The sequence below is a fragment of the Phoca vitulina genome, unplaced genomic scaffold (assembly GCF_004348235.1).
Source record: "Phoca vitulina isolate PV1807 unplaced genomic scaffold, GSC_HSeal_1.0 scaffold71, whole genome shotgun sequence".
In the NCBI taxonomy this organism is placed as follows: Eukaryota; Metazoa; Chordata; class Mammalia; order Carnivora; family Phocidae; genus Phoca; species Phoca vitulina.
Genome location: NW_022589774.1, coordinates 2,085,304 through 2,109,053, shown reverse-complemented (window position 1 = coordinate 2,109,053; position 23,750 = coordinate 2,085,304). Strand labels below are relative to the sequence as shown.

At 36.6% G+C, this 23,750-nt stretch overlaps 1 protein-coding gene across 11 annotated transcripts in view; it reads right to left on the bottom strand.

Moving 5' to 3' along the window:
* SYT14 (synaptotagmin 14) overlaps positions 1-23,750 on the bottom strand; it is a 204,858-nt gene that overhangs the window by 72,480 nt on the left and 108,628 nt on the right. For all 11 annotated transcript variants that reach the window (XR_004297971.1, XM_032393166.1, XM_032393164.1 and 8 more), the window contains one exon: positions 484-755. Coding sequence is in view for 10 of the 11 variants with exons in the window: in XM_032393166.1 (XP_032249057.1) it covers positions 484-755 (272 nt within the window). In the remaining variant the exon portion in view is untranslated. The remainder of the gene's footprint in view (positions 1-483; positions 756-23,750) is intronic.

The window sequence follows — 23,750 nt, the reverse complement described above, 5'->3', positions numbered from 1 at the left end:
ATTTCCGTGATATGAAAATGCAAAATCATCATTTTTGAAAAACCTATAAAACACGAATGAGCAACCTCCCCAAAGTAAAAATATCCCAAATAAAATAATTTTAAAAATAAAAAGCACATAAATAGGAACCTCAAGATGAAAGAAACATTTAAGTAATTCTAGAATGTTTTGTATAAAATGTGAAAATAAAAAGACCTATCTTGAGGTTGAAACCCAGGGAAGATAATATGTTTCAATATCTTGTGAACTGCTCTCATTTTTAGCTACCCATCTTCCTTTTGGGGAAAAGGGAGGAGGGTGGGTGGAGAAGGATTCGGACAGTCCTGGTAAGTCTGCCGGATATAGAGGAGATCCAGGATAACACTGGTACGTAAGCCACAAAGGACAGGAGAGCGATAAAACCTTCTTACCGAGAGGAGAAGCACAGGGTTATCGTCCTCCAATAACATGCACGTAAAAAGCTCTAGGTGTTGTGTTACTTACTTCCGGGCTCAGGACTGCGGTGCTGTCGCTTGGAACATCTTCTTCATATCCTTTATTAGGAAAACTTTCTATTTCACGACCTATGCTTCCTTCACTTGGGCACTTGTTATATGAGCATCTTGGACTGTTGCTGCAGTGGGAAAATTCACATTTACTGTCCCCAATTTCTGAGGGCGTACATGAGAGATGGGGAGAACCACTGTCATCCTGATATGGTGGTGGCTGCAATTCATCCAGTGGGGGTGTTCTTCTCATTCTCTGAATGCAGTTTCCTGACAATGATTAAGAATCTGGTCACTGTTTCCAATTAGCCTCAACATGCAGTACAGTCCACAATTACTGTAAATAACTTAAAAAAAACTGGATCAAGAAATTTGTGGCAACATAACTAGTAGATTCACTCGCGAGTTTCCTTCTTCCCTAACGGAGAGACGCAGAAGTAAAATAGCCTGGTTTCCCACTCCTCTCCTCCTGCACAGTAAGATTAGGAAAAATAAAAGTCACATATGTGGAGAGATGCTGTTATAGACCACAAAGATGGGAGAGCGATAAATATTAGTGAACTAGCTTATTTATTTAGTTCTTTCTTTCACAACAATCCGGAAGCATACACATATTTTGCCTACTCCTCTATGATGTGTGGCCTCTCTAGCCACACTAGGTACAAATACGGGAGGGACCACAAACATAAAAACCTCATTTATTTTCTTCAGCTACAGAGATGGACTTAAACTAGCACTCAGCTCAGTCATGTCAGAAACTATTTCTCCACATCCACAGGAGATCCAGAATCCTAAAATGAGGTGCACTGTGAACCCAGGCCTAATCCCCATTAACGAGCAGAAACCGAACGCTGCATTTCAGCCAGTCTCCACAATCAGGCGGCTGCTCCCTGCCCCACTGCGGCTCCCCCCCCCCCCCCCCCGTGGCCCCCTGCCCCCAATGCCGCTCCCTGCCCCCACTGCGTCCCTCTCCCCCTTCTAAAGTGTAGGCTCCACCTTGTCTACAGCAGGCATCTCTACCTCCAGCAATGAATCTGAAACCACATTTTCTTGCAGTCTTAAATTATCCTTTTAATTTTTACCTCAATGATCTGTCTCAGGAGCTCAGAATAAATAGGTCTGTGAACAGGATAGAGGTGGGGGGAGGAGGGGGGTGTAAAAAAATAGAGCTGAGTATACAATTTAAGAGTAGCTAAGTCTCTGTAGATAAATCCTGAATGCAATATCAGGTATTAAATTTAAACACTGCTCGTTTTTTCTTTTAATGGACTGTGAATCTCCGTTCTTAAAAGGGGCCCTGAAAAAAGGTATTTTGTATTATAATTCTTATAATGGAGTTCAGTTCAAACGCTCAATAGGTCTTCTGTTCTTCCTAAGATAGTAAAACTTTACATAAGAAATACAAAGCTCATTTAAAAATTATCACAATGCCTGGTTCAATGAAAAATATTAATTTGCATGAACTTAGCACAAATTTACATATTTGCTCAGAAGCAAATTTTAGAAAAAGAAAACTAAACATCTTACCTAGTGAGTCTAACATACCAACTTTAGTTTATAAAACACAAGCAAAAAATAAAAAAGTTACTGAATTAACATACTTGAAGCTCAATTTGAGAAGGGAAGATAGATTAAATTGATACACTGCACTTAGTAGCAAATAAATATCCCAGATTTCAGAGAGGGGCTTCCAGGAAACCTTTGGTTTTCCTGATAAAAGCAGGCAGACTCAACTGGCAGGCACTTTTTGTCCCTTCTCTTTCCTCCTGCCTGGAGCTGCGGCAGCCATCTTATAACCATGAAGTATACAAGCATGACAATGAAAGCTAAGGAGAAGGAAGCAGAAAAATAGAGAGTATCTGGGTAACTGAAACATCACTAAGTAGCTATCGCCAAACTTTCTGAAGCCTAAGACAAATCCCTCTAGGTTAAAAAACATAACAACAAAACGGTGACAGTTGGATTTTCTGTTTCCAAATATATTATCTATTGATACTTCTAAAATTATTTAACCAATATCCCCCCTCATTAAAAATGTATATTTAATCAGCCATTGAATTATAAATTAAATGGTAATACCTAATATTTGCTGTAACAGGAAGTCAATTAAAAATTTCTCAATGTAGTGGTTTTAGGAGTCAGCATACATTTTTTCCTTTACCTTTATTTTTTTTAAAAGAGAGGTGATCTTTCCCAGATCTCAGACCTGATTGCCCAGCATATTATCTCACAGGTCACACTGGAGAGAATTGGGTACATATCTATTCCTCAAACTATCTCTTAAAGGGGGGAGGATGGGATCACCACAATTGACTTAGATTAATCAGTAGCCATCAAAGTAAAGCTGGGGATGGAGTCAGCTTCAATGTCCATATTTACATGGGAGAGAGTAGATGCCACTCACCAAGAAAAAAAGAGAACGAACTTAAATGAATAAAATTAGGTATGAAGATAGAGACATTACAACTGAAACCACAGATATAAAAGATCATACAAGATTACTATGAAAAAGTATATGACAACAAATTGGACAACCGAGAAGAAACATAAATTCCTAGAAACATACTAGCTACCAAGATTGAATCATGAAGAAACAGAAAATGTGAACAGACCAATAACTAGTAAGGAGATTAAACCAGTAATCAATAACCTCCCAACAAACAGATGTCCAGGGCCAGATGGCTTCACTGGTGAAGTCTACCAAAACTTAAAGAAGAATTAATACTAACTCGTCTCAAACTCTTACAAAAAACAGAAGAGGAGGGAACACTTCTCAACTCATTTTACCATGTCAGCATTACCCTGATACCAAATCCAGACAAGGACACTACAAGAAAACTACAGGCCAATATCCCTAATAAATATAGATGCAAAAATTCTTAACAAAATATCAACAAACCAAATTCAACAATACATGAAAGGCATCACACGACATGATTAATTGGGATCTATTCCAGGGATTCAAGGGTGGTTAGACATCTGTCAATCAAGTGATGCAATACAACACATTAACAAAATAAAGGATAAACAACATATGATTATCACAATAGATGTAGAAAAAGCATTTGACAAAATTCAACATCCATTCATGACAAAAACTCTCAAGAAACTGGGTAGAGAGAACGTTAATCAACATAATAAAGGCCATATACAACAAACCTACAGCTAACAGTATATTCAACAGTGAAAAGCTGAAAGCTTCTCCTCTAAGATAAAGAACAAGACAAGGATGCTGACTCTTACCATGTGGAAATCCTAGCCAGAGCAATTAGGCAAGAAAAGAAATAAAAGGCATCCAAATTGGAAAAGAAGAAGTAAAACTGTCTCTATTTCCAGATGACATATTATATATAAAAAACCCTAAAGACTCCACCAAAAAACTGTTAGGATTAATAAATGAATTCAATAAAGTTGTAGGACACAAATCAATATAAAAAATCAGTTGCATTTCTGTATACTAACAACAAACTATCAGGAAAGAAATTTTTTAAAATTCCATTTACAATTTGCATCAAAAAGAACAGAATACTTATGAATAAATTTAGTCAAGGAGATGAAAGATCTACCTGCACCATACACTAAGAACTGTAAGATATTGATGAAAGAAATTGTAAAAGACACAAAACAAATGCAAAGATATTTTATGCAAATGGATTGGCAGAAATAGTATTGTTAAAATGTCCATACTACTCAAAGCACTCTACAGATTCAAAGTGAACTCCATAAAAATTCCACTGCCATTTATTCACAGAAATAGAAAAAAACAGTTCTAAACTTTGTATGGAACCACAGAAGACTCCAAAAGCCAAAGCAATCTTGAAAAAGAAAAACAAAGCTGGAGATATCATGCTTCCTGATTTCAAACTATATTAAAAACCTACAGTAGTCAAAAGAGTATGGCAATGGCATAAAAACAGATACACAGATCAACAGAACAGATAGCCCAGAAATAAACACATATATTGCCAATTAATTTATTACAAAAGAGCCAAGGATATACAATGGGGAGAGGAAAATCTCTTTAATAGATGGTGATGAGAAAATTGGACAATCACATGCAAACTAATGAAACTGAATCACTATCTTATAAACAAAAAACCAACTCAAAATGGAATAAAGACTTGGATATAAAGCTTGAAACTATAAATCTTAAGTGAAAACATAGGGAATAAGCTCCTTCACACTGGTCTTGATAATGCCAGAAGCAAAGGCAACAAAAGCAAAAATAAACAAGTGGGACTATATCAAAATAAAAAGCTTTTGCACAGAAAGCCATCAAAAAAATTATAGGCAACCTATGGAATGGGAGAAAATATTTACAAATAATATATCCAATAAAGGGTTAATACTCAAAATATATAAATAACTCCTCCAACTTAACAGCAAAATAACAATCTGATTAAAAAATGGGCTGAGGAACTAAACACATTTTTTTCAAACAAGACATCCAAATGGCCAATAGGTATATGAAAAGGTGGTCAACATCACTAATCATCAGGGAAATGCAAATCAAAAGCATAATGAGATATTTCACATCTGTTAGAATGCCCAATATCAAAAAGACAATGGATAACAAATGCTGGCTAGGATGGGGAGAAAATGGAACCCTTGCACACTGTTGGTGGGAATGTAAACTGGTAAAACTAGTTTTAAAACAGTATGGAGATTCCTCAAAAAATTAAAAATAGAACTACCATATGATCGAGCAATTCTACTTCTGGATATTTATCTGAAGAAAATGAAATCACTATCTCAAAAAGATACCTGCACCCCATGTTCACTGCAGTATTATTTATAATAGTCAGAACATGCAAACAACCTAAGTGTCCATCAATGGATGAACGGATAAAGAAAGACACACTGGACTGTTATTCAGCCACAAAAAAGAAGAAAATCCTGAATTTGCGACAACACAGATGAACCCTGAGGGCAAGTGAAATAAGTCAGGAGAGAAAAATACTGTATGATGTTACTTATATGTGGAATCTACAAAATCTGAACTCACAGATACAGAGAACAGATCGGTCATTGCTAGAGGTGGGGATGGGGGGGTAGTGAATGAAATGTGTGAAGGGGCTTTCCAGTTATAAGATAAATAAGTCCTGGAAAGTAATGTACAGCATGGTGACAGCAATAATGTATTGTAGACTTGAAAGATGCTAAGGAGAAGATCTTCAAAATTTTTTTTTTTTTTTTTTAAGATTTTATTTATTTGACAGAGAGACAGCGAGAGCAGGAACACAAGCAGGGGGAGTGGGAGAGGGAGAAGCAGGCTTCCCGCCGAGCAGGGAGCCCGATGTGGGGCTCGATCCCAGGACCCTGGAATCATGACCTGAGCCGAAGGCAGACGCTTAACGACTGAGCCACTCAGGCGCCCCTAAAGTTCTTTTTTTTTTTTAAAGATTTATTTATTTATTTATTTATTTGACAGAAAGAGATAGGAGAGAGAGAGCATACAATCAGGAGGAGCAGAGGCAGAGGGAGAAGGAGAAGCAAGCTCCCCGCAGAGCAGGGAGCCCCGACAGGACTCGATCCCAGGACCATGGGATCATGACCTGAGCTGAAAGCAGACACTTAACCGACTGAGCCACCCAGGCGCCCCAAGATCTTCAAAGTTCTTATTAGAAGAAAAAAATGTCTAACTATGTGAGGTGACCGATGTTAACTAAACTTACTGGGGTAGTCATTTTGCAACATGTATATATATCACATCGTATGTTGTGCAAATACCTTGAACTAGTATGTCATATATTGATTATATCTCAGTAAAACTGGAAAAAGAAAAGTAAAGAATGACTAAACACTTCCCTTTCAAAAGCTTATACACTAATTGGGAGTATAAAAATACATATACACATGAAACCAAAGCAAAGAAACAAACCAAAAGAATATATGCCTAAAGAATACAGGGTTCAGGAAGAAGGAAGATAAAGGACATTGGCTAGAAAAACCAACACAATCAAGTCCTTGCCTTCTAAATCCTTCACTCTGATTCCAGTTTTCATCTTTATTAAAATATCTTCTCTCTCTGTGGCTCTTTCTTCTTTAATAGCAGTTTCACTCTATTAACCCTTCTCATGTAACCAACACAATCTAACTTCTGTCTGGTAATAATCTTATACCTTACCTCCTTTAGTTTGCTTTTTTTACATCAGGTCCCTGTCTAGCTGCCAGCCAACTAGGATATATTTACACAGCTGAGCTCCTGTCATCTGGGTCTTGTTGAGATTCAGTGTAACCACACTCCAGAGACCAAGGCATAAGTTACCCAAAAGACATTTAGTGATATTTAAAGATACTAAGTAGGTTCCATGAGTAGACCTCACTAGTGTTTCTGGATTTGAGAGAAAAAAATTTAGAGCTGTGAATTTTGGAATATACATATCAGGACATATAAATTACATACATATAATTTATGATATATAAAATATATTAATAAGAATAAATAAATATTAGGATACCTTATATTTATTATATATTTATGACACTTCATAATTACATAAATATATAATATATAAATTTGTAACATGTAAATTATATTATTTATATATTTATTATACATTTATATAATTATAAGGTATTATATAAATCCTTAAAGTTTTAAAAATAATAATACCATACGTTTCACTTTTCACTTTACTTTTGCATTTTACTTTACAAAGTGAAGAACACCCAAATGTATCCAGAACAGGAATTTCATTTAAAAAAACGCAGTTACAAAGATTTTTCCTTTTTCAATCTTTTGCAACAATATCTTCTTTCTCTAACTGGCAACTACTTCATATCATATTCACAGTATAATAACTAAGAGTTGGCTAAAATTTAATGAATATTGGAAAATTTTTAATACAACTGTTTTATAAAATAACAATTTATACTATAGTTGTTAAATTACACTGTAAACATCCAACCTTAAGGGGAAATTTCTAGTAGAACTATCAAACACCAAAATGATGATAAGCTACTATTACTTTTTCCCTCATTTTACAACCTAATTCCATACCCTATTTTGTGGAAATGATAGATCCATAAAAGGATTCATGCATGGAAATATTTTAAGCATGTTAGCTTACCATCTGCATATTGCAGAGCACCCACAAAAGAAGACTAAGTATGTTTCTACCTTACAAAAAACCAGGATGCATGCATATCTGGAATATGACCTGGAGTTTTTAACATATTTGAGAGTAGTTTTCTAAGTTTCAGAACTTCAGCTCTAAAAAAGGTGAACATTCTACATCTGCAGAATTCAGTTTTCAAGTGTCTGTAGAAATTTGCCAAAACTGATCACATACCGTGTAGTAAGTTAAGGCTCGACACATTTCACAAAACTGGAAGCATAAAGAAGATATTTTCTGACCACAGTGAAATTAAACTAGAAATCAGAAACAAAAATATAACTAAAAAAACTATAGAAATCTAGATAAAATAACCAGAAATTAAAATATACTTCTAAATAATTCATGGGTCAAAGAAGAAATCACAATAGAAATTAGAAAATGTACCTAAATAATGATAATAAAAATAATCTGGGAGCACCTGGGTGGCTCAGTCAGTTAAGCCATCTGCCTTGGCTCAGGTTATGATTTCAGGGTCCTGGGATGGAGCTCCCCATCAGGCTCCTCACTCAGAGGGGAGTCTGCTTCTCCCTCTCCCTCTGCCCCTCCCCCTGCTCGTGCTCTCACTCTCAAATAAGTAAATAAAATCTTAAAAAAAATAATCTGTATAAAATACTTATGGAATGTGGCTAAAGCCATACTTAGAAGGAAATTTATGGGCCGAAGTGCTTATGTTGGGGAAGGAAGGGGAGTGAGGAAGGCTGAAAACAAGGACCTAATTAATCACTTCAAGAAGTTAAAAACTTAAAAAACAAACAAGTTAACTCAAAGAAAGGAGAAAGAATGATATAATAAAGAGCAGAAATAAAATAGAAAACATACACACAAAAGAGAGCATCAGTAAACCAAAATAAAACTCATTGAGAACACTAATAAAATCGATAAATTGCTGGAAGAGACTAGTCAGGAAGCGAAAGAGAGATGGTATAAATTATTAATATCGGGAATAAGAAGGAGGACATCATTTCAAACCCTCCAGACATTAAAAAGAGAGCAAGCTTTTCTTTCGTCCTTTCCTTTTCTGGAAATTCCAGTCCTAAAGCTAATCAGTGGGGCTGAAGGAGGCAGCAGTCTGCACTGGTAGTAGCATCTGTCAGAGCCTGGGTGAGATGAGGATGTCTACCCATGGCAGAAGCTCAGCATACTATTTCGGAGCCCAAGAGAGACGAGAAGGGCATCCATGTCCATACAGGGACAGCCCAGCATGAGGTGTCAGAGCTCACGTAGGGTAAAGAGGGCACCCATCCATGGGGCATCCCCTAAACAGCATGCCGGAGCCCAAGCTGGGTGAGAAACGCCCAGCATGGAGAGCCAGAGCCTCACCAGGATGAGAAGGCTCCCCACAGTGGGGCAGCCTCACATGGGGCAACAAAGCCCAAACGGGGTGAGCAGTGTATCTCCAATGAGGGAAAGGGGAGTCAAAGCCCGAGGAGGATCAGGGCCATGGAGGGGGGACTGGCGTGGGTTGCTGAAGCCCAGGAATGCAGAAGAGGGAGCCCACACAGGGGCACACCTGTGGAAGTGCATCAGCACAGCTGGCCTGACACAGGAAAACCAGACCCGAAGCAGGATGGGGAAGGTATCCACGTGTGGGGGTAACCTGGCGTGTGGTGTTAGAGCCCAGGTGGGGTGAGGAAGGCAACTGTGTGGGGGAAAGGGGAAGTCCTGGAACACAGTGTCCGACCCCAAGCAGGAAGTGAGAGCTTTGGTAAGGTGGTGAGGACATCCGGTGTGGATGGTATGCTAGTCTGGAGTGTCAGAACCCACGTTCTGAGGGTCATGAGGACATCCACAAGTAGAAAAGGCTGCAGGGGATAGCAGAGCCCAAACAGGGTGAGGGGGCATGCATGCAGACAGAGGGTGTGATTAATTGAATAATAAATATGTTAAGTTTAATGGAAGCCAGGTCTATCTCTCCATGTTGGAAAAGGAAGTTACAATATGGAAAGGGGAAAATCTAGAACTCTGGTCTTGGATTAGAATTGAGAATATCAGTGTGAACTTAATTTTAAAATATTAGGTAAATACAGCATAAATATGCATATAATATACATACACACATACACATACACACCATTTCGAAGTATCCTTTTAAGTGTCCGACTCTTTATCTCAGCTCAGGTCTTGATCTCAGGGTTGTGATTTCAAACCTTGTGTTCAAGAAGCTTGGCCAGTAGGTGGCCAAGAAGTATGATGCTTTTTGGCTTCAGAATCTCTGATCAAGCAGATCCCACGAATCCTAGGCCCAGGCCTGAGTAAGACTGGCAAGTTCCCTTCCTTGATGACGCACAATGAGAACACAGTGGCCAAAGTGGATGAAGTGAAGTCTACCATCAAATTCCAGAGGAAGAAGGTGCTGCATCTGGCAGCAGCCACTGGCCATGTGAAGATGACAGATGATGAGCTTGTGTATAACATCCACTTAGCTGTCAATTTCCTGGTGTCACTGCCCAAGGAGAACTGGCAGAACATCTGGGCTTTATACATTGAGAACTCCATGGGCAAGCCCCAGTGCCTATACTAAGGCACAGTTTAATAAACCCTAGTGTGCTACCATTAAAAAAAAAAAAAAAAAAGAAGAAGAAGAAAAGAACACCACCTCAAGAGCAGTGTACACATCTAGTACCCAGATCTTGGCTTCTAAATCTATTCTTCGCTAAAAGGAACCAGGACTCCATGAGGAAACAGCAAATTTCAGGGCTAGGAAAAGAAATTGAGAATAAGAATATATTCAGAGAATAAGGGGGACATGTCAAAAAGACAAAGACGCCAGCTTGAAGTGATTTGCACTGAGCAAATCCCACAATTTGAGCTTCAAAAAAAAAAAAAATAGTTGAAGTAACTGATAATAACACATTGAAGAGGAAAATTTTAATCCATCTAGATATAAATATATGAATAAATTGAAAGAATTTTGAGGAACAGATTTATGTACATAGTTACAAAGTACTTAATTATCAAGAGTACATACTTCCTTAATGAAGAGATCAAAGTGAAAAATAGGAATAACATGACAAATCAAAGTGTGCATCACCTGATAGGATGCAATGAGAGGAATAGCACCACTTCCTTGGTCTTCCAGTTAAAGGTGCATAACCTGAATCTAATCATGAGAAATCTCAGACAAATGCAGATATTCTAAAAAATAACTGCTCTGTAATCTTCAAAAAGGAATGACTGAAAAACTGGTCTAGCCCAAAGGAGACTAAAGAGACATGACATCACATAATTTTGAACTAGATCCTTTTGCTCTAATGGACACTATCTGGACAACTGTTGACTATGAATGGATTCTGAAGACAAGATGGCAATATAAACCAATGTTAATGTCTTTATTTTGATGGTTGTATTGTGGTTATGCGAGAGAATATTCTTGTTTGTAGAAAATATACACTAAAGTATTTGGGGGTGATGAAGCATCAGGTCAGCAGGCGACTTACTCTGAAATAGCTCCAGGGGTAAAAAGGATTTTGTACTATTTTTTGTACTATTTTTTGGTACTATTTTTCCAACTTTTGTTAATTTTGTGAATGTTTAAAACATTCTCCATAAAAAGACACTGTCGTATCTCTTGAAAATTTGAAAATCATAGGATACAAATTCCTAAAGAAAAAAAACCTAAACAGATCCAAGAAACAGGAAAATTATATAATCTTACATCTATTACAGAAACTGAACTCATACTTTAAAACCTTCCTAACAAAGAAAAGTCCAGGCAAATTTACCATTTAAGGAAGAAAAATCACCAATTTTATACAAAATATTTTAGATAATATTAAAAAGAGGGAACACTTGTGAAATTATCTTATGAAGCCAGTATAAACTTGCTACCAGAGCCTGATAAAATATCTTACAAGAAAAGAGTAAGCCAATTCCTCTTGTGAACACAGATACAAAAATTCTACACAAAATACTAGCAAATGAAACCCAGGGTCCTATAAACAGGGAACTACATCATAACCAAGTTGGGTTTATACCAGGAATATAAAGTTATTGTACAAATGCAAGGTGGATTTACTTTTACTGCATTAAAAGAATAAAGGTAAAAAGTCACGTGATAATTGTAATCAATTTTAAAAAAGCATTTGAAAAAAAAAGCATCTGATAAAATTCATTATCCATTCATGATAAAATCTCTACTCTGTGCAAATGAGGGATAGAAGGCAAATTCCTTTATCCCATAAAGAGTATCTTTGAAAGTCCTACAGCAAACATCGTATTTAATGGTGAAATGTTGAAAACGTTACGTCTGGTATCAGGAATAAGACAAGGATGCCTATTTATCACCACTTCTTTTCAACAATGTACTGGAAGTTCTAGCCATTGCAATAAGGTGAGAAAAAGATGTAAAAGGATTGGAAAAAAAGAAGTAAAACTGTTTTTACTCTCAGATGACGACTGAGATATAGAAATCCCCAAATACTTTAGAGATAATCTATTACAGCTAGTAAGCAAATTTAGCAAGGTCACTGAATATGGTTATCAATGTAAAAAAGATCAACTGAATTTCTACACACACAAATGAAAAATTAAAAAATGAAGTTTAAAAACAATCCCACATAAAATGGCACCAGATAACACCAAATACCTAAGAATAAATCTAAGAAATCATTTTGCTGTTATTTCTCAGTTTAGGGGTTTATAATTAGAATTATTATTAGCAATTGGCAGAGTCCACACTTTGGCTTTCTAAGCAATGGCTATATGGTGTAGGAAGGGATTGCCAGAAACCACTGGACTTTCCTTTCTCTAGGAACAAGTCATCCCAAGAGAAAAGGAGAGATGAGTCTACCATCAGAGACTTGAGAATTGCAAGTTTGGTGAATGTCTTCACTAGTTTGGTCACTGTGAAAATTAATAAGCTTGAAAAATGATGGCAGATTATCATAAACTTCTAATTAGACGATGACTTTAACTGGAGTTGCCACTCCAGATGGAGTCTCCTTATTAAGCAAATTAAAACAGCCTTGGTATTTGATATGTAGCTTTTACATAGAAAATGCTTTTTCCTTTGTAACAATCCAGAGAGAACAAAAGTAACATGTTGTTTTCACCTGGCAAAGACAGCAATACTTCTACTTCCCAGGGAAACATAATAAAATATTCTTGTTCTATACCACAATCTGCTCTGCAGAGACCTTGGCTGCCTCAGCATCCCATTCTACATGCCCTTGATCCTCCTCTGAATGACAGCAAACTATTAGGACCTGGAGAGTAGGAGACTTGAGGGATTGAAGTGCCTTGGTAAAATATACATGTGTGACAGAATTGAGAACTCAATCTTACGAAATTACAAGGGCTTGCCTCCTCAGTAAAGTTCCTGAGAATACAGGAGTATGATGGAATATTCCTTCCAACGTCAAAGAGAATTTCCTACCCCTTGTCTGCGTCCCACTAAGAAGGAGACAAAAAGGTTCGTTGGCCTTTTTACACTCTGAAAGCAGCACATTCCATAGCTGAGTATACAGCTTTGATCCATCTACAAGGTAAAATAAAAAGCTTTTAGCTTTGAGTAGCACCCAGAACAACAGAAGTCTCTCTAGAGGATCCAGGGTACGGTGGAATGAGCTTTACACTTGACCTTTAAAGACTCAGCAAACCAAATGGTCTTCAAATGTCTGTAGTAGGTGATGATGCTTAAAAGTATTAAGAAGCTCTGATGGTAGAATTCATTGGAGGACTCAATATTTTTTTTTTTTTTTGCCATATCTTTGCTGACATTCTTGCTTCTTTTAATTTAAAATATTTTATTTATTTTATTTGAGAGAGAGAGTGAGGCCGAGAGAGAGAAAGAGAGGCCAAGTGGGCAGAGGGAGAGGGATCAGCAGATTCCCCACTGAGTAGGGAGCCCAATGCAGGGCTTGATCCCACGACTTTGAGATCATGACCTGAACCGAAGGCAGACACTTAACTGACTGAGCTACCCAGGCGCCCCGACACTTTTGCTTCTAAGATTTTAAATCTTATTGCCAATCTGATGGGTAAAAGTTAGTATCTTGTTTTAATTTGCATAGGGAGGAGGACATCTTTATCAACAACTTATATTTTCTCTATATTCCCCATTAGATATTTACCTCTCTGAAGTGCTATAGTATTCTGTATATATTAAACACAGTATTCATATATTATTGGTATTTGGTATATGCTACCCATAGCAATCTATATATTTAATGCAATCCCTATCAAAATACCAACATTTTTTCATAGAACTAGAATAAAACTAAAATTTGTATGAAACCATAAAAGACCCTGAATAGCCAAAGCAATCTCAAGAAAGAAGAACAAAGTTAAAGGTATCATAATCCCAGATTTCAAGATATACTACAAAGCTATAGTATGGTACTGGCATAAAAACAGACACATAGATCAATGGAACAGAATAGAGAGCCCAGAAATAAGCCTACACTTACACAGTTGATTAATCTACAACAAAGGAAACAAGAATATACAACAGGGAAAAGACATTCTCTTCAACAAATCGTGTTGGGAAAACTGGACAGCTACATGCAAAAGAATAAAACTGGACCACTTCCTTGTACCATACACAAATAAACTCAAAATGGGTAAAAACAAACAAACAAACAAAACAAAAAACCTAAATGTGAGACTTGAAACCATAAACTCCTAGAAGAAAACATAGGCAGCAATTTCTTTGAGATCGGTCATAGAAACATTTTTCTAGATATGTCTCCTTAGGCAAAGGAAACAAAAGCACAATTAAACTACTGGGATTACACAAAAATAAAAACCTTGTGTGCAGCGAAGGAAACCATCAACAAAACAAAAAGACAACCTACACTGAACGGGAGAAGATATTTGCAAATGACATATCCGATAAGGGGTTAATATCCAAAATATACAAAGAACTTACAAAACTCAGCATGAAAAAAACAACCAATCCAATTAAAAATGGGCAGAGGACCTGAACAGATTTTTTAAATTATGATTTTTTGCACCTCCAAACACATTTTATTACAAGACAGAGTTCAGATTATTTTTGTACCATGACTTAAAACTCTTAATCTTTCTCACCTTATTTTCCTGGTGGTTTGAAATAATTTCTGAATCAAACTATATTTCACATAGAACTACTGACTTTCTACCAGTACAATCTTGCTCAGTACATCTATTTTCTGAGTGAAAAATCAATTCACGGTGTCTCATTTCTTGACTTTTAGGTTTTGTTAAAGATCATAGTCAGTTCAAGTGAAATGAGAAGTGGTTTGTTTGTTTTTGAGAAACAACTCCTGGCCTACTATTAATATGAAACAGAAACTAACTGGAGGATCAAGAGATGCCAGGTAGCTACATGATCCAAACTGTCCAGGAGGAAGTAGATAGCATGTGCTCATCTAGCTATAAAGTTGGGGATGTCAAGCTGCACTCCATCATCAAGGGAAACTAGCAGATACTGGATGAGGACCGAGTAAGCTCTGAAGGCACAGGCAGGTATTATTGGTACGCCTGCTCTTTTTTGCTTAACCCGCATGCATTGCCTCGTGAGTACAGTATGACTAGTGAGGGCTAACTGAGGGTTAAAACATTATGTCTAGTGATATGCCAAAACCATCAGAAGTGGAATGTTCTAATATTATAATCCTTTCAGAGGAGGCCCTGAAAAACAATATGGAAGGAAAATCTCGGTGGACAGAATTCTTAGTAGCCCATTTGGTTTTCAACTTTGCTTAGAGTAAGAGTTGATCTCAATGACTGGGTTGCCAACGGTCTGGCTGGATGTAAGGACTTGAGAGAGACTGGCAGACTGGTGTCACCTAGAATGGCTCTGGGGCCTGAAAACATTAAATCCCCAGTACAACTTAAAACACAAATATGCAGCAAATACCATGACTTCTAAAATTTAACTTTATATATTTTAAGTCTGATTCTTTTCCAAATTGAAAAAGGCAAGATTCTTGATAAATTAGACTCCTAGATGAATTTTGAAAGCATGTCCCAAAATTATGTGAATTTCATTCAATATTTTTGTTTCTCATTTTAGCTTTGTGTTCAATGCTATTCAATTTTATCTACAGACAATATTTAATATTAATGAATGATTAAAAATAATATCAAGCAATTTCTGTTTTCATGCACAAGGGAGTAACTGGTGTTTGGTCAGTCTTCCTGCTGTAAACAACTACCAAACTGGACGGAATACATGACACAACTGTTTTCAGATGGAGGACAGCATGCAGTGTGCAAAGGAACACTCACAAGGTGATCCCCTCAACTGACCAACTCTCTGCTTGGGAACAGTATCCTAACGATAGCAGAGAGAATTAAGGTCTGCATAGGGCCAAACAGTCACCTGAGCTGAGGAGGCAGAGGTAAGGGTTTGAGGCAGCTACAGCAGCTGAACAGGAGGGAGGGAGCTCTACAGAGAAAATGGGGCCTCAAAAGTCTGTGTGGAGGACCCCCCGAGTCCCCGGCCAAAGGCTGGCTATACCCGTGCACAGACAGACTGCCCGGGGCGTACATGGAGATACTAGAGGCCCAGCAGCACTGGGGGAAGAGCTGGGCTCTTTCAGAGTGACGTCGACTTTCAAAATCTATTTTATTGTGATATAATTTATAGACAATAAAATCTATCCATTTCAATGTTTCAACAAATGTATACAGCCTTGTAACCACCACACAAAAGAGACAGAGAAAGTTTCCATCCCTCTCAGTTCTCTCCTGTTCCTTCATCTCCCATAAGTCCAGCCACAGGCCAACTACCGACCTGCTTTCTTCCACTAGTTATGCCTTTTACAGAATCTCATACAAATAGGGTCATAGAGTACATACTCTTGTGTCTGGCATTTTGTACTTCCTGTAAATGTTTCCCTGATTGTTGAGTAACCTTTTGTCAAGTTGTATTCTACTGTACGGATACAACTTATCCTTTGAACCTGTTTTCCAGGAGGCTGTACAATTTGCAAAGTATGAGAGTTCCATTTATTCTACATTCTCACCAATATTTGTTATTGCTAGTCTTTTAAATTTTAACCACATCCCTGGCTGTGTAGAGCTATATCATGGTGGCTTTAGTTTGCATTCCCCAAATGACTAGAGATGTGAGCATATCTTCATGCATTTATTTGCCATTCATAAATCTCCAGTGATGCATCTGTCCAAAAATGTGCACATTTTTAGGTTGTAAATTTCTTATAATTGACTCATGAGAGTTCTGTGTAATCCAGATACAGCCCTTTATAAAATGTACATTTTCCCTGTCTATGGCTTACCTTTTCATTTTCTTAATAGTGTCTTTTGAAGAGCAAGTGTTTTTTACTTTAATGTAGTCATAATCATTCCAGTTTTATTTTATGATTCATGCCTTTTGATTCCTATTGAGAAAATCTTTGCCTAACCCAAAGTCACAAAGATTTTCTTGGTCTTCTAGTAATTATATAGTTTTAGCTTTTACATTTAGGTTTATGATCCATTTGGGATTAATTTTTGTGTATGTTGTGAAGCAACACTTGTCACTTATTTTTCCATATGGATTTCCTGTTGTTCCAGCACCACTGATTGAAAGCTTTTTATCCTCACTAAATTCACTGGACACCTTGTTGAAAATAATTGTCATGGGGGCACCTGGGTTTCTCAGTTGGTTAAGCATCTGCCTTTGGCTCAGGTCTGATCCCAGGGTCCTGGGATCGAGTCCCACATAGGGCTCCTTGCTCAGCGGGAGGCCTGCTTCTCCCTCTCCCCTTCCTTCTGCTTGTGTTCCCTCTCTTGCTGTGTCTTTCTCTGTCAAATAAATAAATAAAATCTTTACAAAAAAAAAAATAGTCATGTGTGTGGGTCTGCTCTACATATGAACTCTCTCTTCTTTCACTGACCTATACATTAAGACTTGTGCCAATACCACACTTTCTTGATCACTATAGCTTTACACTAAATCTTGAAACCAGAAAGTGTTAAGTCCTTTTTTTTTGTTTATCTCTATAATACTTTATTCCTACATGTTTTGCATTATACTTTTTAAAATTTAAATTCAATTAATTAACACATAGTGTATTATTAGTTTTAGAGGTAGAGGTCAGTGATTCATCAGTCTTATATAATACCCAGTGTTCATTACATCACATGCCCTCCTTAATGCCCATCACCCAATTACCCCATCCCCCCACACCCACCCCCAGTAACCTTCAGTTTGTTTCCTATGATTAAGAGTCTCAGGTTTTTGTCTCCCTTTCTGATTTCGTCTTGCTTTGTTTTTTCCCTCTCTTCTCCTTTTATTTTGCTATTTGTTTCCACAGCTTTTTTGCCCACTCGGTGCCCATTTCATTTCCATAAATATTTTAGCTTGTCATAGGATACAAAAACAAAAAAGAAAAAAAAGAAAGGCCTCCTGGAATTTTAACTGAGATCATATTCAATCTTTAGATCAATTTGGGAAGAAGAGACATCTTAACAATATTGAGTCTTCTAATCAATGAACAGGATATACTAACACATTTAAGTCTTCTTTAAGTTATCTCAAGTTTTGTAGTTTTCAGTGTAAAGATATTGCTTATTATTCTTATTCCTAAGAATTAATGATAGTTTAAGATGTATTTTTAAAATGTATTTTCCACAATTCACAGCGCTCACCATAGCACATACCCTCCCCAAGTAGCGCTGTGAATTGTGCCAGACTGTTGAATCACAGACCTGTACCTCTGAAACAAATAATACATGTTAAAAAAAAAAAAAAAAGAAGAAGAAGATGATAGCAGGAGAGGAAGAATGAAGGGGGGGAAATCAGAGGGGGAGACGAACCACGAGAGACAATGGACTCTGAAAAACAAACTGAGGGTTCTAGAGGGGAGGGGGTGGGAGGATGGGTTAGCCTGGTGATGGGTATTAAAGAGGGCACGTTCTGCATGGAGCACTGGGTGTTATGCACAAACAATGAATCATGGAACACTACATCAAAAACTAATGATGTAATGTATGGGGATTAACATAACAATAAAAAATTTAAAAAAATAAAATGTATTTTCCAATTACTTTTGCTAGTAAACAGAAACTAGATATTTGTATATTGACCTGGTAGCCTAAAAATTCTTTATAGATTTATTAGAAATTTCTACATAGTCATATCATCTGCAAAGATAGTTTGGTTTCTTCTTTTCCAATCTCTATGACATTTTTTTTCTTGCCTTATTGCACCAGCTAGACCCTGGATTAAAACACCATATAAAACAGTAATGAAAGAACGAATGTTTACCATATAGTGAATTTTTTAAAAAAACATTCAAAATTTCACCACTAAGTGTTAGCCTTATGGGGTTTTAAAAAAGTTTACTTTGTTTTGTTAAAGCCTGTAATCAGAGATTAAGAAAGTTTGTTGGAACTTTGTCACAAATGGAAATTGAATTTTGTCAAACACATTTCTCCTCAAGTGTAGTGAATGATTATATGATCTTCTACTTTATTCTGTTATGTGGAGAAATGCAATCCTCCAGTGTTAAACTAAATCTGTATTCCTAAAATGAACCCTACTTGGTAATGATAAATTATTCTTTTTTTACTGCTAGATTTAACTTGTTATCTTTAAAGGATTCTGCACCTAGGCATAGAGCAACATTGACATTTTTCTCTTTGTAATACCCTTGCCTGTTTTTGCTATCGTGGTAATTCTGGACTCATACAAAAACTTGGGAAATGTTACCTCCCTTTCTTATTTTCTGGAAGAGTTTGTGCTGAATTGGTAATACATTTCTTTTTAAAAATGTTTAGTAGAATTCATTGATGAAGCCAGCTGGGCCCACAGTTTTCTTTACAGGAGAGTTTTTAACTATAAATATAGGGCAACTGAAGTTCTCTCTCTTCTTGAGGGAGATTTGGTTCTTTGTGTCTATTTGTCTATTAGGTCAAATTTATTGGCATAAAGTTGTTCATAATATTCTCTTATAATCCTCATAACATCTGAAGGATCTGCAATAATGTACCTATTTCATTCTTGATTATTTGTCTTCCCTTTTTTCCTGGTCAGTATGGGTTGAGACTTATAAATTTGAGTTTTTTCAAAAACCAGCTTTTGGCTTCATTGTTTTTTTTTTGTTTCTTCATTTACCTATTTGTTTTCCACTCTTACTTTTATTATTTCCTTTCTTATGCTTAGTTGTTTTTTAAATTTCCTAATTTCTTATAGGAAAAGCTTACATGATTGATTTTCAACCTTTTTCCCTTTCTACTATTAGCAATTAATGTTATAAATTTCTGCCTAAGCACTGCTAGCTGGATCACAAAAATATTGATATACTATACTTTGTTTCATTCAGTTCAAAATGCTAATTTTCCTTATGATTACTTATTTGACCCATACTTATAAGTTTTTTAAATGGCCATATTTACAGATTTTCCAGATATCTTACTACAACTGATTTCTAACTTAATTCCATTGTGGAGAGAGAACATAGTCTACGGGATTTCAATACTTTTAAACTTATTGAAACTTTTTTTTAATGGCCCAGAATATGTGTTTCTTGGAAAATGTCTATGCGCACTTAAAAAGAGTATATATTTTGGGGCGCCTGGGTGGCTCAGTCAGTTAAGCATCTGCCTTCACAGCTCAGGTCATGATCCTGGGGTCCTGGGATCGAGCCCCGCATCAGGCTCCGTGTTCAGCGGAGAGCCTGCTTCTCCCTCTCCCTCTACCTGCAGCTCCCTCTGCTTGTGCTCTGTCAAATACATACATAAAATCTTACAAAAAGAAAAAAAAAGAGTATATATTTTGCTACCACTGAGTGGAGTGCTCTATCAATCCAATTGGTAGATTCTGTTGTTCAAGTCTTCTGCATCCTTAACTGATTTTCTTTCTACTTCTCCTACTCATTACCAAGAAAGAAGTACTGAAAATCTCTAAATATAATTATAAATGCCTGCTTCCTTTGCTTCAATTTTATTGAAACTGTTATTTAGGATTGTTATGTCATCTTTTTTTCTTTTTTAAAAGGTTTTATTTATTTGACAGAGAGAGACACAGTGAGAGAGGGAACACAAGCAGGGGGAGTGGGAGAGGGAGAAGCAGGCTTCCCGCTGAGCAGGGAGCCCAATGCGGGGCTCGATCCCCTGGGATCATGACCTGAGCCAAAGGCAGATGCTTAATGACTGAGCCACCCAGGCACCTCAGATTGTTATGTCTTCTTGATGAACTGACTCATTATTATGAAAATGTTCTTCTTTATCCCTGGTAATAATACTTGCCCAATAATCTTCTTTGTCTAATATAAATATAGCCATCTCAGCTTTCTCTGAATTCATGTTTGTATAGTATATCATTTCTGTCTATCCTTTTTTTTAAAAAAAAAAGATTTTATTTATTTATTTTAGAGGCGGGGAAGGACAGAGGGAAAGGGGAGAATCTCAAGCCATCAATCCGCAATGTGGGGCTCAATCTCACGATCCTGAGATGATGACTTGAGCCAGAATCAAGAGTAAGATGCTCGGGGCGCCTGGGTGGCTCAGTTGGTTAAGCGACTGCCTTCGGCTCAGGTCATGATCCTGGAGTCCCGGGATCGAGTCCCACATCGGGCTCCCTGCTCGGCAGGGAGTCTGCTTCTCCCTCTGACCCTCCTCCCTCTCATGCTCTCTGTCTCTCATTCTCTCTCTCGCAAATAAATAAAATCTTAAAAAAAAAAAAAAAAAAAGAGTAAGATGCTCAACTGACTTGAGGCACCCAGGTGCCCTTCTATCCTTTAATTTTTTTTTTTTTTTTAAGATTTTATTTATTTATTTGACAGGGAGAGATACAGCGAGAGAGGGAACACAAGCAGGGGGAGTGGGAGAGGAAGAAGCAGGCTTCCCGCCGAGCAGGGAGCCTGATGTGAGGCTTGATCCCAGGACCCTGGAATCATGACCTGAGCCAAAGGCAGACGCTTAACGACTGAGCCACCCAGGCGCCCCTATCCTTTAACTTTTAAATTATCTATGCCTTTATATTTAAATTAGGTTTCCATACATATGGATCTTGCTTTTATATCTAGTCTTGCTTTAAAAAAAAAAAATTTCATCGGAAAACCTGTAACTTTTAATGGGCATATTTAAACCATTTACATTTAATGTAATTACCTATATCAGTGACTGACAAACTTTCTGTAACAAATCATATGGTAAATATTTTAGACTTTGTAGGCCACATATAGTGTCTACCACATATTTATATGTGTGTGTGTGTGTGTCATATACTGCTTTAAACCATAAAAATCTAGTAATACAGGGGTACCTGGGTGGCTCGGTGGGTCAAGCAACTGCCTTTGGCTCAGGTCATGATCCCCGGGTCCTGGGATTGAGCCCTGTGTCAGGCTCTCTGCTCAGCAGGGAGTCTCCTTCTGCCCCTCTCCTGCATGGTGCGTGCTCTCTCAAATAAATAAAATCTTTTAAAAAAATCTGGTAATACGTACAATAAAATATTTTTCAGCCATAAAAACGAATGAAATTCTAGCATATACTACAACATGAACAGATCTTGAAGACATTATGCTAAGTGAAATAAACCAAACAAAAAAGAACAAATACTGTATGATTCTATTTTTATGAGTTACCTAGAGTAGTCAATACAATAATCTATGGTCTATACAAAACTTAACATTACTTAATACTTAAGAATGTGGGTTTTGGTATTAGCCTGCCAGGTTCTAAATCTACTTCTGCCATTTACTAGATGTGTGACTACGGGAAATTTATTTATATCTCTGGTACCTTTATTTCCTCATCTGTAAATTAGGAATAATTAGGTATAATAGCACCAATGTCACTGGGATTTTTGAAAATTAACTGAGATGTTTAAGTGCTTGATTAATACAAGAATCCAAGAGGGTAGGTGAGACTCAGAAAGGGCAAATGAATTAGATCTAGATATTTTTCATTTTTTTTTTAGTATTCTTAAGAAAAAGCAAAAGGACTTCTAAATCTGTTTGCAGATAAATTTTGCAGGAACTCTACTCTGGTAAATTGTACAGAACATTATGTCACCTTATTCCAACCTTATAAAAAAGAGGACATAACAAAAAGTAACCAAACAAGGATTTTTCAAAAAGCAAGATACAGGATTACTGCTCACCTCATGTCATTTAGCAATATATATACTCCATGCCATCTTTATTAGTATGAGCATTTTAATTTACAGCTTTTACTTCGGATCGACCTAGTAATCAATATTAATCATGACCCTAAATTATCATTAAAGATTCAATTAAGCTAAGTATAAAACACAAATCGGAAAGGTTTCCATTTAAAAATTAAAGAATTCTCAGGCTTAAGAAATGAATTCCCCGTTATTTTTGAGGGATATAGATAGCTAGGGGTTTATGGTATTCAAATTACATCAGAGATGCAACAAATCTAATAAAATATAGCCAACTCCATTTTCACATTCAAATTTTCGATATCTGGTACTTTCTCAAGTCTCCCACATTTATATACTCCTATAATTTTATATGCTCCTGTCAATCAGCACATAAAATATGCACATCAGTAAATGAGTAAAAAAAGTAGAAGTTAAAAAATACAATTATGTTATTAAATCATATCTGCTACATTTCCCCTTAGTAGCTTTTCACATGTCTGAGTTTTAATTTAAACCAATCAATAATCTGAAATAATATATTTTAGCTTTATTTGCCTTATCTGATGTACTGAATCAGGAAATATAATTCTGTAGGTGCTATATATGCAAATAATATACTGTAATTGATATTATAACACATACCAAAGATTTAATTTTAGAATCAGCTTAAGCCCTGTTGAGATTATATATTACATTTTTTGCTATGAATAATTTGGTGAGAAGTTTTTATATTTGTTTTATGAAATGGAAAAGAACCAATATTCTTAGAAAGACAAAAAATATAATTCAGTTCTGGCCTGTAAAATATACAGATTTACACTGGATGATGTTAACAGTGTAGTTTGGTGGTGGGGGTGGTGGGGGTGGTGGTTATATACTAATAAAGACAATAATGAGAACAACTAAGTAGCTTTTACTTATGACATGAACTGGGGATGTGATCTCAATTCTTTGAGGATAAAACAATAAGGCAGTTTTCATTCCCATTTTGTTTTAAAAGACTTCAGGCATTCTTAGGACTTTTTATTTTTTCATTTTTATCACACCAGTAACCAGACATTTCAAAAATAGATGGTTGAAATAGTAGCAATTTAGGATTATGAA